Raw genomic sequence first — 24579 nt, 5'->3', positions numbered from 1 at the left:
TGGTTTTGCTCTTTAACTCTTGATCTGCATAGCTATAACACATTTTTGTAATTCTTACAACTAGTTATTCTATGGGTTTGTATGTACTTTTTTTCCCCTACATTGATGAGAATGGTTAACTACTTTTGGAACTTTTTTTCAAGGTTTATACCAGTGCTCTATAGCATAGAAATTTGGGGACAAAAGGTTCACTTTTCAAGTTTTTAGGGTCTACAGAAACTTTATTTTAAGAAGTTTTTATTCCTTCTCAATGAGTAGAGAGTGGGTGGCTGCCCATTTTGTTATGGTCTTTATTAGTTAATCTCAGTTGTCATAATATAAACACTCCCTTCTACTTCTCAAATGATTTTCAAGTTTTGTGGATCAGGCTTTTCAAAGATTAAAACCTTGGACTCTGCTCTTCAATATTTATCAAATTTTGTACTATGTGAAAAATAACCTGAAAGATTGCACAAAACCATGCATTCTATTCATTCCCTTAGTTAAAGCACATGTTGCCTTTGGATCATCCTGGACCACAATAGACTTGTGTATATGAATACAAATATTTCAGTGTAATATGGCATTTCGTAAGTGTCAGTCACCTCTTTTATAAAATAGGGATACTAATAACTACCTGATAGGTTTATTGTAATAATTAAATTAATCATGTGAAATATTTACTACGCTCCTTAGAAAAAAAAACGAATACTTAAAAATGTTGGTTGCATTTCTTGTATATGTGACTACAAGTATAAAAGTGGTCAGTTCTTCCAGAGGACAAAAAGTGTCACAGAGTGGGTAACACCTAAATCAGAACATGAAGAATGAGTAGGAATTTTTCAGAAAGCTAAAGGAAATAAAAGAGCAGCATGTGCAAAGGCTTTGAGATGTAGTGAAAAAGATCATGAGAATAAGGATGAGCCTGGTTATGAAGACTCATGTAGACAAGGTAGAGAAGTTTAGATTTTACTCAGAAAGTGAATGGTATTTAGTCTATTAGATTTATTTTTAAAATTTTTCTATTTAACTATGAGTTTTAGAAAGAATGGAGAATCCAAAAAGAATTACCTAAGTCCTCATTCATAGTATTATGAAAACATTAACGAAAAAAGTCATAATTTTAGACATCAATTAAGTTACTGAAGAAGGTGCAGTAATATTGAAGAAAATATGTTGAGTACAAAGGATTTGAAGTGTACATGCTGCTGTATTTTAAGTATATTTACCTTGAAGATTTAATTTTCAATTGCTATTCTGCATATAAAATTATTTTAAGTGTTCTAAGATAACATTATTAAAAGGAATCTGTTGTAGGAAGGCAATAAATTGCTTAATAATTTGTATGTTTTGAGGATTTATATTTTACAGTACTTCCTAAGAAAAGCACTATAAAATACATTTCATATTTATTTACCAGATCTTTTCTGTCTATGAGACAAACATGGTATGATAGAATAAAGAAAAACAAAATCTGAATATAAAAAACCCTAGGTATCATTCTACTACTCATGTACTGCATGACCTTGACGTAATTACAATACTTATCTGGGTTGCAATTCTTTAAATAAATAAATTGATTTAGTTTCTTCCCTGCAGTGAGATTGAAGCCCCAGCTTTGTGATTACTTGTTATCTATTTTCAAATATACAAACATTTTATGTATAAATAGAGTACAAATTGGTTTAGAGAAGAATACAAAATTCTGTTTATGGATGCTCCTATTAGCTGTTCTTCAAAAATTATATAGGAAAGATATTAGATTAACAATATGGATATAGATAAAAGTTAAAATATAGTAATAATACAAAAAATGAAATGACTTCTAGAGTTGTAAATTACATCTATATGTAGATCTGACAACTTATATTTTTAGTACATTGTTAGTCTAGAGATGTAATTTTTCATTTGCTCCTATGTATTTATCTTTCTTTAGTAAATTCTATAATTTACTCATTTACAATAGAATTTACCTAAACATCTATAGATGGTTCAATATATATTTTTAAGTATTCTCTTTGATATAGATTAACACAGAACTATTTTTATTTGATTTGTAAACTTGTAGATCTAAAGAAATTTGCTTTTCATTAGAAAACTGTACTACCACATTCTTGGGAGCCATTAAATTAACAAACGCATTTAAATTATTGCCAGATAGTTTAATAGGCAGTAGACTTTCATGACTGGATGTCCTCATTTAGATCAAATTTTCATTGTTCTTAAAGTTAAAAAATGCATCTGCAAACCACAATACGATTAATGGGTTATTTTCTAATCAATATGAAAAAGACTCTGTTTGTTTATGAGTTAATATATTTCTATAATTATAAACATGAAATATAAAACTATAGAAATCAATGAAGTAGCTGAAATATGACCCTTAAGTTTGCTTCTCCGTGTCAGCTTTTATTTGACAGTGTTCTGAAGAACACTAGCATTCCCCCAGATACTCCTTGGAAAATAAAGCTGTAGAAACAAATGTTTGGTAAATGGTGGATTCGACAAAGGGAAGCAAAATGTGTTACTTTTGTTTCAGCATCAATGTGCCAGAGGAATCTTAATTTGGGCACTGAACTCATTTTTTGTGTGATATCTCATGGGATTAAAGATATTGTGCAGGATATATTTTTGGAAATACCCATTCTGTTTAACAACAGCTTACATAGAAAAACTTGAAGTGAAATAAAACAAAACAAAAATCATAACCCACCTGCCCTCTGCTACCCCAAGAAGAAGATGGGGACTGCAGGGCCAGATGCTTTTTTGGGAAGGGAAGAGGCAGCACATGCTACAAACTTCTCATAAATTTATTATTAGAGCACTATTCCTTTATTCTTTAAAACTGTAAAGAGGAAATCCAAATTGAGACTAAAAAAAGGAAAAAGATTGAAAATATATTTTCTAGATATACCAGTAGAAATAAATTTGTAGTTTTTTGTAAGGCTTATTATATGGTGAGTTTGGAAAAGTTATTTGCAAATCAGAATAATTACACTTTTCTTATGAAGTCAGTCTGGAGGGTGAAGTGTGGAGATTGCTTTTCTTCTATGTGAATTACTTGTTTTCTTTTTTTAAAAAAAAAAAAAATCAACATAAGGAAATCCCTGAAATGTTCAATACAGATGTCTCTAAAAGGTTATGGCTACCAGGGTTTCCCCCCACCCCCCACCTCCAATGTATCACATAATCTTTGTAAAATTTATAAATGATAGCGACACAATCAGGCCACATTCATAAAAGCCCATTGACACGTAATTTAGTTGAATCCGAGGATTAGAATTAATTGTCTGTCTTTGTTCCAACTTCTAAATCTTAGTATATGATTCACTGCATGCCATTACAGCTTAATATTTGCATGAAATCACAGTTTAGCTGGCATAATTTTACAGCAATTAAAAAGCTATTTAATCGTCATACAAATTAATATGAGGGCCCTTGAGTCAGAAGGGTGTTGCCTTTTTTTTAAGTATCTCCAAGAGGACAGTTATATACTTGCAGACATCTATAACATAATTGATAACATTCTTCCTATTCATGGAAATGTAAGTGAATATTAATTCATGTTTTCTATTATAAATAAAAGAGCAACAATATGAATATGCCATTCTGTACGAAGACATTATTATGATAATGATAATGAATCTTTATCTCCCAGACATAAGTCTTGGTTGAAAGTAAAAAGCTACACGTATCCCTGTGCTCTCATTTATCATCCTTTCCATATTTTCCTTTCCAAAGACAGATGTTCCTGTAACTCTCTGGAATATGAAATGGCCTAAAGCAATGTATGCAGAAACCTTTTAGAAAAGCTAATTGTTCCATTTCTAGGTCTAGCATAGATGATATACATATAAATTGATGAGGACCCTACCCATCAGATTACTGATATCAAGATCCAGTTAAAAAAGAAAATATATAATAACACTTCTTAATATCTCAAACCCAGTACACAGTGATATAGTTTTATGACTAATGTTCTGCTACCCTAATACCATATAACAGATCTCACTGCTGAGTACCCTGCACTCATTTAGACCAATCCCTTCACTGCAGCTAGAAGCTCTTTTTAAAACACACTACTTCAATGCATAAAATATATAGTTTCTTCCTGTTGTATGTAGAAAAATATCCAAATTCATTCCAATGAGCCTAGCAGTCTTACATTATCTGATCTCTTTCTGTTCCTTAAAACTCACTTCTTGTTTTTTGCCTTTTACATTCTAGTTACAGTGATTCTCTGCTAGTTCCATGACTATTTTAAGATCTTTCTTAAAAAGACTAAAGTACTTCTCACCTTCTACCCCTAATATTCTTCCCACCTCTCTATACTTCTTATTAGCCACCTCTGCAAGGCTTTCTCAGAATGGTTCTTAAACGGATCCTCCTTTTGTTTTGGTTTTTTCAGCTTGTTTGTTTTTATTTCAGCTCCTTTCCTTTTCTTTATTAAAGTATAGTTGACATACAGCATTATATTAGTTTTAAGTAGACAACATAGTGACTTGACAGTTATATTCCTTACAATGTGATCACAATAGGTCTAATAACTGTCACCATTCATAGTTACTACAATAATATTAACCGTTTTCCCTATATTATACATTACAATCCTGTCACTTATTTCCATTGATAACTAGAGGTATATACCTCTTATTTCCCTCCATCTTTTTCACCCATTCCCCTACCTCCTTCCCCTCTGACAACCATCAGTTTGTTCTCTGTATCTATGAGTCTGTTTCTATTTTATTTGTTTATTTGTTTTGTTTTATTTTCTTTTAAATTTCACAAATAAGTGAAACCATATGATATTTGTCTTTCTCTGTCTGACTTATTTCACTTAGCATACGTAATACCCTCCAGGTTCATCCATGTTGTTGCAAATGGCAAGATTTCGTCCTTTCTTATGGCTGAATAATATTCCAGTTTACATATATGCCACATCTTCTTTATCCATTTTATCAATGGACATCTAGGTTGCTTTTATCTCTTGGCTATTGTAAATAATGCTGCAATGGACATAGAGGTGCATATATCTTTTTAAATTACTATTTTCAGTTTCTTTGGATAAATACCCAGAAGTGGAATAGCTGAATCATACGGTAGTTCTATGCTTAATTTTTGGGGAACCTTCGTACTATTTACCATAGTGGCTGCACCCCTAGGGGTGCAATTTACAATCCCACCAACAGTGAATGAAAGTTTTTTCTCCCAAATCAGCTTTGTTCCTTTTGATTTTCATAATTTCATTTATAATTTGAATTTTATTCTTCTGTTTATATGTATATGTGTTTATTTAACCATTTAACTAAAATATAAATAACAAGAAAGCAGGAATAATTCTATCACATTCAGACTGTTAAGTCCAAGATCTAGTAGAGTATATGGTACACATAATAGTCACTAAAAAAATCTTTAATGAATGAATGTCTGTATCTTGAAATACAAAAGGAGCCTATATCAAAACTCGCATTTCTCTCTGTAGAGAGAATGTTGAGCAAAGACATTTCTTCCCACTTTCTAAGCAAATTTTCTTAATAGCAGAAATTTTAAAAATTGGTTTAGATGTCTTAAAAATAAGCCTTCTAAAATATGGCAGAAATGTTATTTCATTAGTTATTTTTGCAATGAATTATTTTTCAAAGTATCAATATAAGCATAGTCTCTTATAGAAAGGATTCTATTTCATATATAGCACATAATGCCATGTATGGCATCTAGTAGACTTTCAGTTAATATTTGCTCAATAGATGATATGAAACTGAAGTTTGAAGGGCTTAAATATGTGTAAAAGATTATTGATACAATTTTTTTTAAAAAAAGGTGGAATAGTTAAAGGATTTAATAGACCATGCAATGAGAAGACTGAGGAAAGATGTTCATCCAAACCTTGTGACCAGATTGTTTAATGAAGAGTCTTGATGATAAATAAAATGATTGTATGGGTCTTTTTTTCAGCTTTTAAGGACACAGTTACTTGTGTTTAATGAAGTTAATCTGAATAAAAGTCCAGTCACCATATCTTATATATACCTTTTAATCCCTTCCATATAATGCTTTTATCCTGCGAAATGAGCAAGGTCGTATAAAAAGGCTTTGTACTACCTCCAATTTCTCTTTCTCTTCCTCTTCTATCAAACTGTTCACCCTAAATTTATGGTCATTCTCAACTCGTGAGAAACAGATGCTTAAGGATTGTCAAAAGTAATGAATAGGAATTTTATCTACATACCATGCATACTACGAAATGTGAAAGGCTAAACATAATATTGTTATATATATATAATATATATAAACTTTCTTTTTAAAATTTGAAAATGGTGATATAATTATTAAGATGTAATTAAAACCATAGCATAATTAAAAATGTCTGATTTTATATTTCCAGCCAATAAATTTAAAGAGTATAATTATCTTGTGGAGACTTTTGATATTAAATATTGAAATTCATATACCAAAAAGTTAATTATAAAATATCTTCACTCCTAAAGACTCGTTTTTTACTAGACTTAATCAGATATTTTTAACCATATGTTCTTTATGGTTCCTATAAGAAAGAGCTCAAACTAATACAAAAGACCAACGTGTGTTTTTTGATGAAGTTTTTGAGTTAGCACCATAATTCATTGTCCTATACATGTACTTTTGTTTTTTAATTGCTTTTCTCTAGGGCCACCTTCAGCTCCTAGGAATGTGGTTTTTAACATCAATGAAACAGCCCTTATTTTGGAATGGAGCCCACCAAGTGACACAGGAGGGAGAAAAGATCTCACATACAGTGTAATCTGTAAGAAATGTGGCTTAGACACCAGCCAGTGTGAGGACTGTGGTGGAGGACTCCGCTTCATCCCAAGACATACTGGCCTGATCAACAATTCCGTGATAGTACTTGACTTTGTGTCTCACGTGAATTATACCTTTGAAATAGAAGCCATGAACGGAGTTTCTGAGTTGAGTTTTTCTCCCAAGCCATTCACAGCTATTACAGTGACCACAGATCAAGACGGTAAGTTCCACTGCTGTTCTCTCAAACAGACCCATAATTTCCTTTTGCTGCATAATATCCCTGGTGGGCCTATGTTTCCTACAGTGCCATTGTATATTTTATATACTACAGAAGTGATTTTCTTGTTGTTGCTCTTGTTGTTTCCAAAGGTGCAAAAAGATTTTTTTGATATACTTCTTAGGAGTATAGTTGATTAGATACATACTTCTTTCTATTGTCTATGTATTTGTTTTTTATATAATCTTATACCAATAGAAATGAGTAAATCCATGTTTCTTACCAATGAACATTAGCCATAAATGAAACGTTACTGATTGAATTGAAATTCAGTTACCCCACTTATGCTGACATCCCTTTTTCATATCAAATAAAGCAAATAGTAAAAATTTATGCTAATTATAATTATCTATATTGTAAAAAGATTTTAGTTAACATGCTTAAACCATGATTCGCTCTAAAAAGAAATAGATAAAAATATCTAGAAATGAGTCCAAATGCTATTGCAGACTGTAAAAACTAGTTAAACTGTCTTTTTAAAAAATTCAATTGCTTTCAGTTAAAATGTTCCGTTTATAACACTGTAGATTTTTGCTGCAACGTAGTTAGGCGTGAATACTCCTATGATTTTTATAAGTGTATGTTCATGATTTATTGTAGAGCATAATACAGGAAAAGCTTCAGAGATTTTAAAAACTCCCTTTGAGAGGCATTCATAAATTATGTGGATACACAAATGATTGTCTTATAGCAGAAAGTATTGTATATGAACACACATATATGAAACAAATTTATAAAGCTAAAACTATTTTTATACATTGTTTTTGTTTGCTTGGTCTGGGTGGCTTAAACAACAGAAATTTATTTTCTCACAAATCTGGAGGCTAGAAGCCCAAGATCAAGGTATCGACAGGGTTGATTTCATTCTGAAACCTCTCTCCTTGGCTTGTAGATAGCCATTTTCTCCCTTTGTCCTCACATGGTCTTTCCTCCATGCATGTTTGTATCCTAATCTCTTGTTCTTATAAGGGAACCATCATATTGGATTAAAGCCCATCCATATGACCTCATTTTACCTTCATTACCTGTTTATAGGACCTATCCCCAAATATAGTCACTTTCTGAGGTGCTAAGATTAGGACTTCAAAATGTGAATTTTAGAGGTATGAGATTCAGTCCATAACATACACTAAAGCAGCATATTCTGATATTTTAAATAAAAGTCTATTGAAAGTGTTAGAGTACAACTAAGCAATGAAAAGGAACAAACCATTAATACAAGTTATTGGATTAACTTTAAGGGTACTGTGGTAAGTGCAAAAGCCAACATCAAAAGGAGGTATTCAGTGTGATTCTCTTCTATAACATTCTTTTTTAAATTAAATTTATTAGGGAACATTGGTTAATAAAATTATGTAGGTTTCAAGTGTACTATTCAATAATACATCATCTATATATTGCATTGTGCGTTCACTACCCAAAGTCAAATCTCTTTCTGTCACCATATATTTGGCCCCTTTATGCTCCATCTACCACCCCACTACCCTCTTCCCTTCTGGTAACCACTAAACTGCTTTCTGTGTCTATGAGTTTTTGTTTGTCTTGTTCATTTGCTGCTTTCAGTTTTCTATCCCACATATGAGTGAAATCATATGGTCCTCAACTTTTTCTGTTTGACTTGCTTTGATTAGCATGATTACCTCGAGATCCATCCATGTTGTCACAAATGGCAGTATTTCCTCTTTTCTTATGGCTAAATAATATTCCATCGTATATATGTATCACATCTTCTTTATCTAGTCATCTATCAAAGGACACTTTGGCTGTTTCCATGTCTTGGCCACTGTAAATAATGCTGCTATGAACATCAGGGTGCATATATCTTTATGGATAAATGTTTTCCAATTTTGAGGGTAGATACCCAGAAGAGGGATTGTTAGGTTGTATGATAATTCTGTTCTTAATTTTTGAGGAACCTCCATCATGTTTTCCATAATGGCTGTACCAATTTACATTCTCACCAGCAGTAGATGAGGGTTCCTTTTCCCCCACAATCTCTCTAACACGTTATTACTTGTCCTGTTGATGATAACCATGCTAACAGGTATGAGATGGTATTTCATTGTGGTTTTAATTTGCATTTTCCTAATAGTGAAGTTGAGCATCTTTTCATGTCTGTTGGCTGTTGGTATGTCTTCTTGGGAGAAGTATCTGTTCAGGTCCTCTGCCCACTTTTTAATTGGATTGTTTGTTTCCTTGTTGTTGAGTTGTATGAGTCCTTCATATATTTTGTATATTAATCCCCTATCAGAGTTGTTGTTTGCAAATATTTTCTCCCATTCAGATGGTTGCCTCTACGTTTTGTTGATGGTTTGGTTTTTGTTTTTTCATTTTTTGTTTTTTGTTTTTTTTTTTGTTTTTTTGCTGTGCAGAATCTTTTTAGTTTATTAGAGTCCCATTTATTTATTTTTGCTTTAATTTCCATTGCCTTTGAGCTCAAATTTATAAAATTCTCTCTAAAACCAAGGTCCATAAGTTTAGTATCTATGTTTTCTTCTATGCAATTTATTGTTTCAGGTCTTATATTTAGATCTTGATCCATTTTGAGTTAATTTTGGTGTACAGTAACAGATAGCAGTCTAATTTTATTTCTTTGCAGGTGGCTTTCCAATTTTCCCAGCACCACTTTTTGAAGAGATTTTCTTTTCTCCATTGTATGTTTTTGGCTCCTTTGTTTTGGCCTATAAATATGCAGGTTTATTTATGGGCTCTCACTTCTGTTTCATTGGTCTCTGTGTCTGTTTTTCTGCCAATACCATGCTGTTTTGATTATTGTTACTTTGTAGTGTAATATGAAGTCAGGCAGTGCGATACTTCCAGTTTTGTTTCTTTTTTTTTCAGGATTGCTTTAGCTTTTAGGGGTCTTTCGTGATTCCATATAAATCTGATCATTATTTTTTTCCATGTGGAGAATAGATTAGTGGTAGTTAGGGGCTAAGAATTCGCAGGAGAGAGATATGGCAGTAAAGTGATAGCAGGAAGGAACCATGTGATGGCAACACAGTTGATTCTTGATTGTGGTGGTAGTTACATAAGGTTATATATATATGATAAATTTCATAGAGCTACACACACACATACACACACGGACGCACACACACACACATGCATGTTTACACGAGCTCCATGGATTGTGGATTTTACCAATGTCAGTTTCTTGGTTCAGTGTTGTATTATAGTTATGCAAGTAGTTAACTTTTTTTTGCAAATTTCCTGAAACTATAATTATTGCAAAATAAAAAGTTAAAAACATTGCTAAACCCAAAAAATATACAGAAAGAAAAGTTTAATATTCTACTAAAACATATTTGAAATGGATGTGACTATTTTATTCAAAATATTATACATATAAGTCCACCTTGCTGATCTCTCAGATATGCATCTAATAAATAAAGCGACGACAGATAGTATTATACAATAACCATTTCGTATTTACTATGCAATTTTCTCTTTCATTTAACGAATATCTCTACATCATAGAATTTGCTTTAGGTTCATTCAAAATGGAATTCTTATTCCCTCTTTTTTTTCTTTTTTCCCATAGATTCAACAAAATCTTGTCAACTATATTTTCAAGGTAAAATAGATTAGGGTCTTCTGTTCCTCTGTGGTTTAGCAGATTATTTCTAAGGTTCTTTTGTTGCCACTTTATCAAAAAATATATTCCAATACAACCATTCTTAACTATAGAATGTAAATAGATTTTAGGATTAAAATAACATCTCTATAAAGAAAAATATACATAAATAGCTACATAATTTCATATATGCATATAGCAGCCTTTCATTCTAGGATTAGAAGTTTATTTAGTTTACTTTTTTACTTCACAAAAAGATAGAATATAAATTATTTCTCACTTATACAATGAGGGAATTCATTAAAAGTGTATTGCTATAAGGACAGAAGGTATATCAAAGATGGAATAAGATATTGTATTCATATATTGAGACTACACATTTATCAGGATAATATTATTAAACAATCTTCCCTAATAAATTTATTTTTATTGAAGAATGTTATGAAACAATTATTGCTAATTTAATTTGACATTTTTTCACATATGATTAATAAAAACTCAACATATATTTAAATTTTATTTAGAAAGTATGTTAAGGTTTTAAACTGAACTAAAATATTGTCACATACATGCTTAATAAAATATTATAATCAGCCTTATATTTATGAGTGACTATCTCCATGTCATAATATTGAGAGACACCAAGAAAGCCCTGTCTCTTTGCGCCTGAAATTCTGACATTAGAGAATCTCATCTTTAAAATTGCAAATACTCCATGCAAGGATAACATTATGAAATAATTTATCTCTGAATGTATCAGTTACTCTTTTCATATCAAAAGGGGTCAGATTCTAGTGTTGGGTAAAAACAAAACAAAAAGAGCTTATAGAAACTAAAGTGTCCCAGAACCAAACTTTAGCTGTCATCATTTTTATGCTAGCCCTGAAAAGATGATAGTTTTACTGCTGCAGATAGAGGAAAGGATTTCTGATCATTTCACTTGGGTATCTTTGGAAATTCTCTTTGAAGTGCCTGAGAGGCACTTTCCAAAGTTATCTATAATGTAACACATTACAGTTTCATTGGACTGAAACAGCCACAGTAAATGACTTGTTTCATTATCTGTAGGTGACATATCATTGTTTTTAATAACAAAATGGAAAAGCAATATGTGCTATTCCTAAACCTTTAATTTATTCAACATAAGTACATTGGCGAGTGAGCCCTTATGAACTTTACAGTCTAGTGAGGAGGCAGATAATAAATAAATAATGACAATATATATTATAATTAGTACTGTGGGTAAGTCCCACCAAGGAGAAGCTCAAGATACTCTAACAGCATATATTCTCCAGGTCTGGAAGATAAGGGCTGATCTTCCTGAGGAAACAGATTTAAATGAAGCTCTGTTCTGAGAGATAACTAGAATGTGACTTGGCAAAGTGAGGCTGGGAAAAGAGAAAGAATTCCGAGTAGAAGGAACCATACAAAGATTGAGCAATTGAAGGGTAAGGCACTGATGACTAATTATCAGGAGCATCTAAATAGTTGATCTATTCCAGAGGTACAGAAGGATTCGAGGAAGGAACTGAAGATTTAATCTAAAATTTGGAGAAATAGTAGGTATATGCAAATTAGCCAAGTTAGGGAATCAGCATTTATTAGAAAATACTAGTATATTATCAGGACCACAAGCAAAGAAAAGAAAATCATCATGACAATAATATTGTTCATAAGGTGACACTTGTATAAGTAAGGAAACAAAATATTTGAGACCAAAATTTTTAGAGAATTGTATTAAGTGTGCTTTTATTGCTCTATGTATGCACAGTGTGGAACATGAGGATAAAGAGAGAATTTGCATTGCCTTTTCTTTCATGTAATGACTATATATATATATATATTCTCATATTTAAGAAATATTAAAGAAACCACATTAAAGAACCCCAACTTAATTGTTTGCTATCTGTTTACAATTAAACAAATGTAAAAAAAAATTTGCCAAATCATTTGGAACCACTTTGCTGTAGTTATGTGAAACATTCCTTGATTATTCTGATTTTAGTTGGATAAATAAGACTATAGATTTGACTTTGACTCTCATAATTAGAAATCTTAGCAATAAACCTTAATTAAGTGACTTCTATAATCCCAAAGAGCTATATTTGTAACCTTCTATTTTCATAGTTTATTTAAATAGTCTTTAAAGGTGTTTCATTTAGAGAGCAAAACAAGAATGCAACACCTAGAAAACATCTGATTTTAATATTCAGTGCATGATAGAAAAACTAAGGTGTATAGTTCAGTAAAAGGAATTATTCTGGTCAGAGACAGTACAGGAAAATATTAATCATGGAGAGTCAACCTGAAACAAATTGTATTTGTAGATATCCTGACATGTGCAAAAACCTTTAGGGACCTTGTTCAAAGTGAAAGACATGCTAGATTACAAACCAATTCTGCTGATATTTGCTAAAGGGTCTTTAAAGCAATTATTGTCAGAAGCGTGTTGTCTAATTGATGGGCTTCTTAAAATATACATTCAGCACTTCTATATCTGCCATTGGGTTACTACTCTGTATAGGTCTTGCTTTAGACTCACATTTTGATTAAAGATTTTATAATTTTCTCAGGCAGCAATAATTAATTTAACTGACATTGAAAATAGATTTAAATCAAAAGTATTTATGTATTTATAAACTCAAGATGTCTGTTTAATTTACAGTCCACTGCATTTTGGAAATACAGTCTATTTCAAATGCCAACCTTTTGCACGTTGCTGGAGTAGGTAATTAAGGACACTAAACATTCATTCATCTTTATATCTGTATTTTAATTTATTTTATGTCTGGATATGTCTCACAATCCTCAGTGTTTTCAAAATTCTCGACATCAAGTATTTTATTTTCTAAAATCTGTGCAAGTCTATTCAAATTTTAGAAAATCAATATAAAAGTTTGAAACGCCTACCCAAAATACACTGGATACAAGTTAGTGGCATGGTAAGTTTTCAAAAAGGCAACAATCATGATTTAAAGTAAGAGATATGCTGTACTGTTTGTATTTTTCATATCTCTTAGAAATAAGAAAATTAGATATTCAAAAACTACAGACACCTTATACTGAAGGATAAAATTTTCCTATCTCCTCAGGAAGAGTGTTTTTCTTCTGAAAAGTGCACTGAATATTTTTGGAAGATAATTGAATCATCAGTTTAGTTAATCATAACTAAATCTTTGTGGTCTATCCAAATATTAAATTATAATAGAGTCTGATTGTAAACTTTGTTTTACTCTTGAGGAACATCAAATTACTAACAAGTCTAGTGTCTTTGTGGTATGCAATTTTTTTTGTTTTGTTTTGAGTAAATTAATGATATGGAAAAGTCCCTTAGACCTTAGCAACTGTTTCGTTGCTGTTAGTCAGAGGTTCAGCTCTCAGGCAACAAAAACAGAAAGTGAACTGTTCCCAGTCCATTATGTACAGTGGCATACCTGTTCCTACTTTACTGGACCATAATCATATTTTGTGAGGCGAATGTGATAACCACTGCCCTATGGAAACTGGTAATAATCATATTTTGTAATAGTTTGCTTTCCTAACCAAAATGTAAGCTTCTTGATAGCCAGGATGATATATTATTTGACTAAAAATAGTCAAATAATATTGTCTATAACTTAATACTTCTCTGTTGACTGCATTAACAGAAATTGGAGATAGCTTTAGTTACTCTTTAATTACTTAATTAATTTAAAAATATTTGTTGAAAATTTACTATCTGCCAGAAAATATTCTATGTGCTATGGATACAGTGGAGAAAAACAAATAGCTAACAGTGTCCCCGCCTTAGTGGACATTATATTTTAGTGTTGAGTATATGTCCCATGAAGAACTAAACGAGTAAGAGATTTGGAAGTAATGAGGAGAGAGGCATTTCACATAGGAAAACCAAAACCATCTCTCTTGATAATATTATACTTCAACAGATCATAAATGGAATAAAAATCCCTGTGGATATATAAAAGAAGACTATTCTAGGCAGTGGGAATAAAAAGCCTTAAATTTAACCAAGAATTAATCTAGAACGTAATGAGAAAATATTATTGCATATGTATTCTTTAGCATATACTAAATTTCATACTCATTAAATTCTCTGGTGCTATACTTACAGAATTTGTAACAAAAGTTTTTAATCAATAGTAATTCATTTAGTAATAGCAATCATGTTTTTCCTTGATTATATGTTGTTAGATAAATGTATTTAATTCTAAACTTAATTTTAAGCTGTTGGCTTTTAGAGTCATGAACTTTTCTCTGAGGAATTCTCATTTGCATGTTTTGCAGGAAAATAATAAGTACTTTCTTTAGTATAAAATTATAAGATCTTATTGCTTTTTTGATGCTTCTACTACTACATTAATAATTTTAATGGCATTGTCTGTACAAATTGAAGAATAGTAGTAGAGGTTATTTACTAAATATTTTAAATCTTGTAAAAATAAACCTGGTTAGCTGTGAAGATAAGTATAAATGATCATTTTTGCATAATCTGTATCATATGATGTAAGGCTCTACTTTATGGTTAGAAAAATGTCTAGCAAACTGCCCCTTTTCAATGTAGTTCTTTGCTTTGAAAATTTCATTAACTAAACTCTGCCTACTAAACAAATTGACCTATTCAAGTAGCTGATTGTTATGTTATTACTATTAAAAACTAGATTTTAAAAAAAATTTTCTAAAAGCCTCTTTAACTATTAGTAATAATTGGAAAAGCATTAATGTGTAAGAATTAAACTAAAAGAATTTCAAAATTGACAGAATTATTCTGATAATTTTTAAAATGTGAAATGTCTTTATGCCTAAAAAGTACTTAAATTTGTAAAGATTGAAAACTAATTGCTAACCTTTTAATCAGACTGAAATTCCATATAGCATCTTTAGATTAAATAGCTTTTTTTAATTCCATGTATTCCTCAGCACTTTTCTATTTGGTTTGGAGTCTAAAACAGTCAGTTTCAGCTACATAATTTGTGATGCCCAGTGAAAAATGAAACTGCAGGAATCTTTGTTAAAAAGTCAGGGGGAAAGGCCATGAAAGGTACTAAAATATAAAGCTTTTTCTTTCCATAATTTCTCGCCTTCACCTTGTCATTGTGCTTTTTAACTGTCATTTAATGTCCTTCTAAGTAAAGAAAAAGTAAAATTTCAAATTATTAGCATAAACTTTACCATTCTTCTTTATATTGCTCAATGTTATATTTAAATGTAAATATAAGAGCATTTAACTTGTATGTGGAATTATCAAAATCATACAATTCTTTTTCTATAGTCTCACCCCCACTTTGTCCCCAGTCCCTAAAGGTGTCTCAAGCATAGCAAAACAGACAAAAATAAGCCAAACTCAGGTTGAAGAAGAAAGAGATGGTGTCTCCTAAGCACTGAGCCAGCACAGAGAATACACCCTCTGCACATGTAAGAATGAAGCCACCCCAGGTTGCCAGGACCTTCCAAACCCACAGTAGAAGGGAAAACACCAAAAGTCTTTAAACCTCCATCCCAAAAGTTGTTGGCTACTTGCGCGTGGTGGGTGAGAAGCTTTAACATATGGCTTCTGCAAAATATAGATAGCCAACACACATGCATGCACGCATGCATGCACGCACAGTCCTGAGGCTAACCTAGACCCTTTCTGTGCACATATCCAGATCCCCACTGGAGACAAGAGACAACCCAGGAATGTGATCCTCCTCAGAGGTCAACCCAGTCACCTCACCAAGCAGAGGGTGGTAGCTGTCAAGGGCCGGAGAAGAGATTGGAAAACTGCATGGTGGAGAGCAGGGAAGTGTGTCCCAGGAAACACATTCCAGAAATGTGGGGAGGCAGCCAGAGGCTAGACCTCGCTTAGAGCTGATGCTTCAATCTCCTAGTGCATGCTCCATTATCTCATCAGACTTCACTTACGAAACATAAATTCAATGATAAAATTATTAAAAATTTCAAGATGGCAGTAGCTGAACATTAAACCCTACGAGGGGTGGAGGAGTTGTGAAATTGCTTAGTCACACATTCATCAAGCCAGCCATGAAAGCATTTTACAAAATTGTTTTTCTCATTTACCTCTATATATAAGTCAGCAAACAAATAGTCTGTGACTATGATGTGCCAAGTACTGTGCTGTATGTTACGTAGTGAAAATAAGATGCATGTTTGAGTGTTTGAGACGTGCCTACTGTGGAGCAGCCAACAGTCATTTATTTTCTAAGATTTAGAAGTGAGAACTTGTAAATCTAAGTAAAAAAGACTAAACTAAATATAATATCTGATTCAATATACATTTTTGTGAACTGAGTATCTGATATATTACTTAGTACACAAGACCTTAAAATGCATATAAAGTAAGAAATGATTAAATAGCAATATGACAGACAGTGAAGGTTGATATTTCATAAATTTATACTTACAAAAGAGAACCTAGTTGTTTGACCACACATTTATTTTGTTAGGCAGTGAGCAAAGCTTTTAGTAATGAAAGATTAAAAACAAACAAACAAAAAAATTGAAATGTAGTTCCATAATTTGCCTAATGCTATTTTAATTATTTTGATATTCTAATAGACCTGAAGGTAAATTTCATATCTGTGGATACCTTTGTGCTCTACTATATATATTGTTATACTGAGTCACTTCTAGGTATACCTTAAGACAGAAAAGTGTTTTTTCCTCAAAATAATTATGACATGACATTAAATCATTTGTATTCAGCCTTTGAAATTGTGGTCCGTCTTATGTATTTCTTAAGTCATCTTTCGTAGAGCAAGTAAATATTACCAAGGACGATAAATATATCTATATGAATAGAAACATACTTTTTATTTTCTTTCATTTTGTCTTTAAAAACTCATTTTATGCTTCTGCTGAATCACTGAATCTCTAAGATATGTATTACATTTACATTACATTTATAATGCTCATGTGAATGTATTCCCTCTCTTTTTGACATCCTATTTCAAGACTTCTTTATATAAATAGTGGATGATTGACTATTTTCTATAAGTTTAGATTATATTTGGATAAGTTTATTTGATAGTTTGTCCTATCATAACTTGATATTTAAAGTTTTTTATTACTTTTCATAAAGATTAATGTGTTGGTCAGTTGTAGATATGAGTTGCACATTTATATTGCTAGAAATTGGGAATAGTTTCCTCATTCTATTTTTGAAAATAAATGTTTAATGTGCCGAACAGTTTGAATATTTAAAATGTTCAACTGCTATTTTTATTTAACTGTTTTACAAAATGTGAGATACTTGTATTAAGAGAACAATTAAACTATTAAACTCTATTTGAAACAGTATTTAATTATGTATTTAAATTTAAACTATAGCTGACATGCAAAATTATTTCCTTAAAGTTTTATTTTCTGCCATCTGAATTTTGTTAACCTAACTGCTTCCAGCTTGTATTAGTTTTATACTTATAAGGCGACGATTCTCATATGCCTTAAAGAATCTCAGAAGAATGTAGAATTTAGCTACAAGTCGTCAGGCAGAATGCACATATAAAGGTTATAGATAACATTATATAAATAAATATATTTTTATATTACAAATAGATATTATTTTTATCCCATTTCGAAGATCCCTAAGAAAGATTTCCAATCCTCATGTATCTTTTAATTGACTCTTTTAGGATGATCTTCCATATATTTCACCTAAACTATTTCTTCTATGAAAACGTTAGCCTATTTAAGAAGAAAATAGAAAAAAATAAATCGTACTTCAGGAAATGCATTCTCTGCATTACCACTCTTTGTGGATAGGATAGACCATCAATAGAACATTCCAATTAATTTATTCTTATTTATTTCATTCCAATTTGTAAGTTTATTAGCCCCAATCCAACTTCTTCGACTGCTCCCAATTCTGTATTTCTAGAAGCCTGCAGAAGTTTTATGCATTAATAGTCACAAATCCTAAAGGATCCACAGAAGGAGCAATAGTATATCCAATTTAGGTTTTTCAAGAGGTACCTCTTCAATACATTTTCAAGATAATCTGAGAGCCTCTCAGTCATTCTCTTTAGCGGTCCCCAACCTTTTTTACACCAGGGACCGGTGCTCCTGTAAGAATCTAATGCTTGATGTTCTGAGGTGGAACTGAGGCAGTGATGCTAGCATGGGGGAGTGGCTGCAAATACAGATGAAGCTTCGCTTGCTTGCCCGCTGCTCACCTCCTGTTGTGCAGCCTGGTTCCTAACGGGCCCATAGGCCATGGGCTGGTACCATTCTGTGGCCCTGGGATTGGGGACCCCTGTGTTAAATGACTGCCATGGCAATATTAGACTCTAGAGGAGAAGACTCCTCTCCAAAAGGAGAGTGAGAGTCACGGAATTAAGAAGGCTTTTCGAAATCCGAATGCTTCCACTGTATTATCTGGCACAAGTGCCTCCAAGGAGCATTAGTGCAAGAAAAACAAACAACTATGCTAAATAGTGTGCAGTTATTGGTGATGAACAAACATAGAGTCTAAATTTGTTTTTATAGTTCAAGTCTCTAACTTTTGCAATTCAGATCCTCAAAATAAGAAAGTGTTCTGTAAAAATTATTAACTTTTTATAATCTATTTTTGTAGAATTCATGAAATAAAATCCATGTTAAAATATTTCAGGGTGCTTTAAGCTTCTTTTGTATGACTAAAATGAATTGAACACAGGCATACTAAAAGCATATAAAACATTTCAATATATTAAAATAATTTGTACTTTAAATGTAGCATACGTTAAAGTAAAGTTATTTTTATGTTGAATTTAAACAAAATATAATGGGAAAAGTCTTAGAGATTTCATTAAACAGTATTTCCTTAAATTATTAATTTAATAAAACTACTTATAAGAAGTTTCTTATAAATATCATGCATAAAATTTGATACTTTAGAAGTAAATATTAGATATAGCTAACAATGAAAAATAATTTATTTCTTTTTTAGAAATAAAATTTAAAAATTGTTAGTATAACATGTATTTTTTATTTTAATTTTCTCGATAAAAAAGAATTCATAATGATGAATGAAATGCAAATAACCAAATTGCATTAACTTTCCAATAGACCTTTTCTCAGAATACATCATTGATATATCCTCTTTCTTCATTCGTGAAGAATTAGATAAAGTTATCTAATTTTAACATTTTAAGGCAGAAGTCCTCATTCTTGTCCTAGGATCTAGAACTAAATATCTTTCTCTAAATTGTTCTCTACAAAGGTTCCTTTTTTTATATTTCTCTAATTAACTTTAGTTTTTTATTTTCTCTACTTCCATAAATTTTCTTTTCTCTGCTCTGATGGCTCTCCTTCAGAGAGAACGAAGTCATATACCAGCCTTGATGTGATTTTTAAACCCATTATAATGTGTCAAGGTGTTAAAAACACCATAAGTAGAGTATGGGAAGAATCACTCTTTATTTGACATTAATTTGGCCAATAAGGATTGAATTTTGTAGGGAAAACAAAACTTTTAGAGTCAAAAGAGGCTAAAATCATTATTGCCCATATATTAGATTGCTAAGAAGAATAAATATGTCTAGAATTTAAAACAATCAAGCAAAAATTCAAATTCTTCACAGTCTAAATGCATAAACTTGATAGAGAAATGGTATTGCTCTACTGGATTTTGCATTAAAAGCCTTTATTTTCAAATTCTCACGTTTTAAGAACTAATTGCTTTTCTCATGATTTCATTTCTTCACTGAAATTTTGCTTAATTTTCTGTGTAAAAGTTTTCTTAGCAAGTATGGCAGGAAGTTTCCATATACTTTCCAAAATTCAATGTATTGTATTTGTCTGTTAAAAATGTCATTTGTTGCTCTGATAATGAAGGTGTTACATAAATACAAATGTAGTGCTACTCCATTTAGATATGGTATTTTAAAAATGGATTCTCATCCAAAAATATCCCCTTAAAACATGAAAAGTATATTTAATTCAAATCAACTAATGAATAATTAGCTCACATTTCAGGAATTTATTTGTTTTTCCAATGACAAGATAAAAACAGTTTTCTGATCAAAGGAATAAGATGGCCTTGAAAAAAGTTCTTACTATACAAAGAGATTTAATATAGGATTAAAAATACATCTGAAATCAATAGGAAAAGTATACACATTGAAAAAAATTTGTGCAGAAAAATTATTTAAGATACTTCAAGTTATCCTTAACTAAGAAAATACCTGAAAACAAATTCCAAGTGATTAAATAGATAGATGTTTAACAAGATCTTAAGTAAAAGTAAATGTGGGTAAACATATAACTAAATAGTGAATGGAGAAACATAAAAAAATTACAAAACAAAGGACAGATGAATTTAATAGAAATTTCACACATTAAAGGTATTATAAGTAAGATGAAAATAAATGGTAAACTGGGTAAAATACTTGTGATGAATAGACCATGGTATAAATGGGCAAAGGACAAGAACTGTCAATTCTGAGAAAAAATGCAGTTGCCTAAATGCAAAAAAAAGCTTTACTCTTGCGAAAAATGAAATGAAAATTAAAAGAATGATGGGTAATTTTACTCTGTTAAAATTGGACTCGTTTTTTGTTTCTTGCTTTGTTTTGTTTTTTAGGGTTTCTTTTCGTACGTAGTAATGCTTATGTGTGTTTAGAGTGTGATTTGGTTAAAACAACAGGAATAACTACAAAGTTATATGGCAATATGTTTGCAGCACCTTAAAATTATTATATTCTTTAAGTCCACTACTATATATTAAAAAAGATAAGATAAAACATATAAAAAACTATACGTGTATATAAACATGCATTATTTATAATAAGGAAATAAGTAAATATCTTAAATAACCAACAATAAATAGTAAGTAAAATGTATTATGTTTATAAGACAGAATATTAAGCTTAATGAATGAGAATAATGCTACCAATATTGTAAATGCTGTAGGATTGGAAATTTTTTATACATCATCACCTACTTATGTAAATAATTGCTGTACACATATAATCATAAGAAAATGAATAGCAAAATTTTCAAATGTTGACACTATTTTTATATGGTGGGATTATGTTTGACTATTTCTCTAAAGTGACTTATAAGGTCCTTCATGATCTTGCCCTGATTATCATTTTATAGCTTTTTATATTTACCTGTCACAGAACTTACCATGCTCTGCATTTCAAATACACATTAGTTTTTTCTATTGTTTTTGATAAATGTTTATATCCCAAGGCCTAACACAGCACCTTTCACATAAAATCTATCCATTAAATATTTACTAAATAAATTTTTGAATCAAGTGTGTAGATATACATACATACTTACATACATACATATATAGGCCCCCCACATACCGACAACACACATGCACGCAAACTTCTACTATATTCAAAATGAATCTTTAAAGCTTTAATAACATGATACTTTTGTCCTTTAGTCGTAAAGTGCTCACTAAGGACATCAACATTAAGCAGTCTATTTATAGGCTCATCATCCTGGAACAGACCCACAGAAAGCCTATTGTTCAATTGCGTAAACCTAAGCAGGAAAACTCTGAAAATATACAGGAGAGATTATTGTCCATTTGGTTTTATGGACGTCCAGGGCCCAAAATTTCATATCCTGTATGTGTAGTTTTGTCTGCTATTTACCATCTGCATAATCATGAATTTACAGCTTATAATGCCATTCTTTTTTTGTTGTTTTTTTTCTTGAAATGTCTAGTAGTTTAGTCACATACAGAGACTGAAAACAGCTGGTCAGAATCAGATCAACTCTGAGTTCTAGTCCCTAAATTGCTACTATCCAGCTATGTAAATTCAGGCAAGTTATTTAATCTTTCTGGACTTCAAATTCTTCTTCTGCAAAGTGAATAGATTATATTGGATAACATGATGAGCATTCTAATATTCAATAATTACATTGTTTAACGTGATGAGCATTCTATGCTGTCTTTTCATATTTAAAATCGGTTTTCTATAGAATTCCAAAGATTTGATCTAGTAAAAAGTAAATGATACAGTTTATAGATATGCAAATCTCTTTTTGACACCTCTATTAAAAAGATTCCTCCTCCTAAATTTTATTATTACTTCCCATGGGTACAACAACTACTTTATGCCTTACGGTATAATATTTTGAGGTATTTTGAAAGTTTACCATGGCCACTTTGTACAATTATTTTTAGAAGGTAAAGCAGAAGTGTCTCAGTAATATTTTCTTCCATATTCAAGTCCATATCATTTTATTTTCAGTAAGAAAAATAGAAATCCTTATGATTTTTGCAAAATAAAAAATCTATTACATTAAAAATCTGGTGATATAAATAAAAACAATTTTTATTGTTTAAGCATAAAAGTGAGTCTCTTCCTCTTTTTTCACACAGCTCTCTGTCACTTTCAAACTTTTTTTTTTTTTTTTTTGGTTTACCACTCGTTTTGATCCTATATTTATTTTCCAAGACTGTACCTAAGTCACCTTCTTCAAAGTGATTAGTGTGTATTCTTTATTCTATCACTTAATTTCATTTTTTAATAAATTCTAAATATAATTTGGTCTTTCAACTGAATTTAAGCACCATGATGTTTGGACTTTTTCACTGTATTTTATTGGTTGGTTGTCTAAATTTCCATAGCCTTGAACAGTACTAGGTATGAAGTAGCTGCTTAGTAAATATTTGCTTAATAAATGAATGAGCAAACATTCTTTAAGCCATAATGTGTGATTAGTACTATGTTCTATCACATAGATAAGTAAGAGAGGAAGAAGCTAGTGTGGCTTCCTCAAAGACTTTCCTTATTCTAATTGAGAAGACAAGGTTAGCAGCTTAAAATGGCTACCAAAGAATAAAAAGAAGTATATTTTTAAGTTAAGTCCTTTTTAAGTTAAGTTATAGAGATTATGAAGCCATGCAGGAGGAACAAATTTTTACAATTTGTTTCTGGCAGGGTTGTAGAAAAGCCTAATTCTTCATGTAAGTATCTGAAGAAGTCTTCGCTGAATCAAGATTTACACCACAGTCATTTTCATAAGAAAGTTAGAAATCGTGCTTTTCCAATTTAGGAGACAATTTTGCCTGCATTAGTATATACTAGCTTTTAGTAACAATATCATATTCTGCTTCTTCAAATAGGAGCAATATGGGATAGAGAGATTTAAATATCAAAGATGAGATTTGTCAGAGTTAGAAGCTTGCTATTGGAGGGAGGTTTCTTTTAAGGAAGCAAGCTTAGCAAAATACTTTCCATCTGGGAGCAAATTTACATGGCACTGTTACAAGCTGCATAGTTTTGATAGTGATTTATAAACAGCCATTAGAGTGAGATACTCATTGTCTTCCCATAGCAACATCTCTGAGCACTAACCGCTTTTTTGGTCAAGCCCCTAGGATTTAACTTCAGGGCGTTCAGTTATAAAACCGTTTTCATTGATCTGAGCTGTTGAGTTCTTAACTGTAGCTTATTTTCACTTTGATTTTGAAATCCATAAATGCCAGTCACAGTATTTAGGAAGTAAAGTCGTTGGTGCAGAAATTTAAATGAAGAGTGATAAATCAAGGCTGCCAGTGGCTACTGCCTCAGCCAGATGCAAACACCACAACCACAGTTTTTAATAGCCTTGCATGCCTAATTTGAAATTAAGTGTGACGAATTAAGCAAGAAGTTAATTACTAACTTGAAATAAATAGTCTGATGTTGATTGGAAAGGGCATCATAAAGCTGTGTTTCAACTTAACCGAATACCCTTAGGAAATATTAGAAAATAAAGAGGTACAAATAATGATTAGTTCAGGTGAAAAAAAAATGTTATTATGAATCTAGTTACATGAGTCCAGGTATAGCAAAAGGGAACTTCCTCTGAGAATAGTTTTACTAGTCTAAAAACAGGAAAGGAACCTACAGATGCATCGAAATCTTAGTACCTACATGGTGGATAAGGACGGGAAGGCTCACGTGCATACATCTCTGTCACCACTGACCAGAAAGTCGAATCCTTGTCAACTCTCATAGCAGAAGTGCTA

General features: G+C 31.3%; 1 protein-coding gene across 1 annotated transcript in view; it reads left to right on the top strand.

The window, feature by feature from the left end:
- EPHA6 (EPH receptor A6) overlaps nucleotides 1–24579 on the top strand; it is an 841299-nt gene that overhangs the window by 373399 nt on the left and 443321 nt on the right. Inside the window, 1 exon segment of the mRNA XM_011356398.2 lies at nucleotides 6647–6982. Within this exon segment, the coding sequence (XP_011354700.1) occupies nucleotides 6647–6982 (336 nt within the window).

This window comes from Pteropus vampyrus, unplaced genomic scaffold (assembly GCF_000151845.1).
Source record: "Pteropus vampyrus isolate Shadow unplaced genomic scaffold, Pvam_2.0 Scaffold26, whole genome shotgun sequence".
NCBI lineage: Eukaryota > Metazoa > Chordata > Mammalia > Chiroptera > Pteropodidae > Pteropus > Pteropus vampyrus.
The sequence above is the reverse complement of the archived record's forward strand: the minus strand, read 5'-3'. Positions and strand labels throughout refer to the sequence as shown.